General features: G+C 42.2%; 1 protein-coding gene across 1 annotated transcript; it reads right to left on the reverse strand.

Moving 5' to 3' along the window:
- Window positions 1–1,478: 1,478 nt before the first annotated feature.
- On the reverse strand, window positions 1,479–3,181 carry LOC130845796 (EP300-interacting inhibitor of differentiation 1). The gene has a single exon (XM_057723537.1). The coding sequence runs from the start codon at window positions 3,149–3,151 to the stop codon at window positions 2,576–2,578; it is 576 nt and encodes a 191-aa protein (XP_057579520.1). The 5' UTR covers window positions 3,152–3,181; the 3' UTR covers window positions 1,479–2,575.
- Window positions 3,182–4,094: the final 913 nt, after the last annotated feature.

A 4,094-nucleotide genomic window follows, 5' to 3' on the forward strand; every position in this document is an offset into this window, starting at 1 on the left:
CAGTGGCTTCAAGAAACCTTGGGACTTGGTTAACAAGTTATTAGGAAGTGTGAATAATTCCAGTAAAAGTAGCAGTGAAACTAGATGCTCCTTAAATGAATTCCTCACATTTCTGTAATATAATCATCACCATAATGATTATTGTCTTTTGAGTGCCTATGTGGGATATTATTGTCTCCATTTTATAGATGAGAAGACTGAGGCTCACAGAGTTAAGAGACTTGCCCAGGATCACACAGCTAGTAAGGGTTGATGGTAGAACTCAAACCCAGGCCCATCATACCTCAAAGCCTGTGCCCTTTCACACCATTCTGTTGCCTCCAGACATGTGTGAAATGGCAAGGTGGTGAGAATGGCTCAGATTAACCACTTACCAGGTGCTTTTCTCCAGGGACTGAGAGGGAATAAGATGTGCCATGGGGGCATTTTAAGAAATTATCTACGTGGCAGACCACTAGCAGCTAAGAGCTTCCGCTGCAGTGGATAAAGACCCAGCTGCACCTTCTATGAAACTAAAACTGGGGTCATTGGGACAGGCCTCCCTGGAGTAAGTTATCAAGAGAAGAGATGAGAACATTGGATTCTGTGGGTGAAAGAATAATACAGCTGCTAACAGCTGCAGGGATGTTGCTAGGAGAATAACAGTTTACTTCTGGACAGTTCTTTGTGGTTTATGGAGCTCCTTCCCTTTCATCATTTCATGATCATCCTATTTCAACCCTGGTTAATTGGGGTGATAATCTCCCTTTTACAAACCAGCAAATAGAGGCTCAGAGATGCTATGTGATTTTTCTTAGGTCAGACAGCTCGTTAGCAATGCCATTTGCATTTAAGTTTTCAAAAGCCATCCTTCCCATTCCACTCTCCTTTCCATTATATTTCTAAAGGGGTTTGGTGATTGATGGGAGAAACCAAGATGCTGCTTGTCAAGAGGAGTTGGGGGAAGTGAAAAGAATGAGATGAAACAAGCAAACAAAATCATTGAGACTAAATACCAGACACGGCAAGGAAACAGCAGGATCAAAGGAGTCCTTTCTGAGGACAGGCTGCCAGAATAGGCTGAGATGTGTCAGCTGTATCTGAAGTCCACAGAGGAAATGAGGAGGTGGGTGGGAGATACACGGAGAAATAAGTGGAGGACTCACCCAGGGGATGGGGGGGTGGGTAGCAAGTCTACTTCAGGTGGAACCCATTTTGGAGGGACTAAGGAAGGGAATGGCAGAGTTTAAAGGAGCAGGGAGGTGAAAGGAGAGGCTGCGTGGAGATCACGGACTCTCATTCATTTGTGAGGAAAGTGGAGGTTCAGCACAAGTTTTGAAAGATAGAAATTATTACCAAAAATGGGTGAAGCTCAACTGTGTAATAGAGATCACATAAAAACAGAAAGTGGGGAAGTATTCTTAGATAAGGCACAAGAGCATCAAAACTGGATGCACTCTTATTATAATTAAGCCTGACTTTTTTTTTTTTTTTTTTTACACAGAACAAGAAATTTTTATTATTCCGAATGCTGGTGCATAACCAATAACAAGCTTAATTAGAGGAGGAGACAGAGGGAAACTTCAGATACTGAGGTGGATTTCTGGGCAGGTTTAAAATAAAACCTTTAAGGGTTGTTCATAAAGTCTCTTTTAGATGTAGGGCTTTCCTTTTACTTGGCAATTTTCACTTAACAGTTCTTATATCATGAAGTTCAACCAGAGTCTTTTGCCTGTAAAGTTAAATGAAAAACAGAGAGCAAGTAAAACAGAAAATTTCTCCAGTACCTATGGATGATAGAAAGTTCTTTTGTACTTTCACATATATTTTAATGTCTAAATTTGAAACTTAATTATTAAGCATGTCTTAATTTTTGACTTCTAAAAATGTTCAAGACAATGAATTTTCCTGAATTAAAGATTACAGTAGCTTTAAAAATGATCAAGATACATGTATAAACAAAATCTCAGATGCTCTTGGAAACACATTTTAAGATACAGCACACATGATACATACTTCTTTGGGGGCTTGATTATCCTTTTGGGGGACTGAAGAATACTCGATTTATTTTACACTAAAAATTTAGCCTTACAGCTTGGATAGATCACAAAGTGGAGTCTTCAAAGTTTTCTCAATATGCTTTCTGTCCAGATAACTCAAAAACATATCATGTCCTAAGCTGGATAAATCAGTTACTTTTTCGCATATAATTAATATCAGTGGGCTCTTGTACTGGCAGTCAGAATTGGTCATGACTTACTCTTGCAAAGCCATCCCTTACAGTGAAATGTGTATTAATTTCCTTCCCCAATGCAAGGAAATTGATATGGATAAGTGACAAAGTCAAAGCCGTGTTTCAGGACATTCTTGAAAACAGGTTTCAACAGTATTAACATCCTTTTTCTTTAACAATTTTCTTCCTTTTTCATACCTGTGCAGTCACTACTTCATTCCATTCAGCAAAAAAAAAAAAAAAAAATCTTTTTTTTGAAGACCAAGTTTTTCATCAGCATGGAACTGTTTGGAATGAAACCAAGAGATAGTGGAATGCTGGGTCTCTCCTCAAGTACTTTCCTCCTCTCTTCACAGCACTTAGCTACTCCCTATCAATAATCTCATCACAGCCGAGTTCTTCGGTCAGCCGATTGACAACCATAAGTGAAAAAAGCTCTTCGATGAAAGCCAGCTGATCAAACGGGGTCTTCTCATAGTGCATCTGAAACCCGCCATCCAGAGCTGCTTCTCTTGCTCTGGAGGTTCTCAAAAACATCTTGTTGGCTTCTTCAAGGGCCGCTGATACTCTGTAGCCTGCACCGCTCAGCTGCTCCTCTTCCGGGTAGTCGTAGTCGTCCTCCCAGTCATCGAATTCCTCGCCCTCATCCTCGCTCTCGAAATCAGGGCCCGCGATCTGTCCCGGCTGCGCCCCGGGGCTGGGCCGGCCAGCGAGGCCTCGTTGCCCCAGGGGCTCCGCCATTGGCTGGGCCGCCTCCTCCTCCATCGGGCCTTCTTCCTCCAGCTGTGCTGGGGCCCCGGCGCGGGAGGGGCGCAGGGATGGCTCCCGGCTCCCGCCGCCTACCTCCATCTGCGGAAGGTCACTCTCGCCAGGCATCACGTCCATCTGCAGGTCACTGCTTTCCTCATAGAGCTTGGACAGCTCGCTCATCTCAGACATGGTGCGAACGGCTCAACCTCCCCGCCAGGCGTTCTCGGCAAGATCAAACCTGACGTTTTTTAAAGGGCACTATTGGAAATGAAAAAATTGAATTTTGGGGTCACTTGAGCCAGATGACCATCTTTGGGATGCTGTGGGAAGTATTTACTCCCATGCCCTCTTGAGTCCTATTCCACTCTTTGCTTGGACTGTGGAGGCCACAGACCAGACTGCCAGGTCTGGCTATTTCTGGGTATCAACCAGGCATTGGTCCCTTGGCTGTGCTTTGGTTGGATTCCACAAGCTGCGATGAGTAATATTCATGAATCTTATTCTAAAGATGCTAATTATTCTTTAAGAGTACTATTATTGGATATCACAAGCCTTTGTATAGAAGTAGCCAAGTAATACTTGCAATCAGTCCCCTAAGCCCCATAGCCTGGAAGAGGATGTTTTAAAAGTAAATTTGCTTTTTATATTCCATGAGAAATTTAGCAATTTCAGTATCAGGGAGCATTACTTGATTAATCTTCAAATTTATTCTTTAAGACATCCCAAAATAAATTTGTTACATCTAGTGAATGTAATCATTTAAGGAACTCTAATTCATAATATTTGGAAAGAGGGTGTTAACTTGACAGATATTTTTTAAATTCAGTGTAATTAACGGCTTTTACTAAGGGTCCACTTTTACTCAGTGGGGGTTCTATGTATTATGGACTTTATCAGATAAATGGATGACATTATTCTTTAAAGTGCCTTATCTGGGGTTGAATTCACTACAAACTATAGGTATCAAGAAATCTGGGAAGGAGTAGGGTCAGATTATAGGGAGCATGTTGCACACTGTCCAGATCTGGTTGGGAGGCCAAAGAGGAATTATTAATGGGCCCCAGCCCAGGAGAACTTAGGTTGAGGGTTAGCTTAGGAGTTGTAGTCATGGGGCAAATCCAGCCTCAAAGTG

Source organism: Hippopotamus amphibius, chromosome 2 (assembly GCF_030028045.1).
Source record: "Hippopotamus amphibius kiboko isolate mHipAmp2 chromosome 2, mHipAmp2.hap2, whole genome shotgun sequence".
Taxonomy (NCBI): domain Eukaryota; kingdom Metazoa; phylum Chordata; class Mammalia; order Artiodactyla; family Hippopotamidae; genus Hippopotamus; species Hippopotamus amphibius.

What these genes read in the sequence shown, in the direction of transcription:
- LOC130845796 (XM_057723537.1), bottom strand. Translation starts at nt 3,151, where the DNA reads ATGTCTGAGATGAGCGAGCTGTCCAAGCTCTATGAGGAAAGCAGTGAC.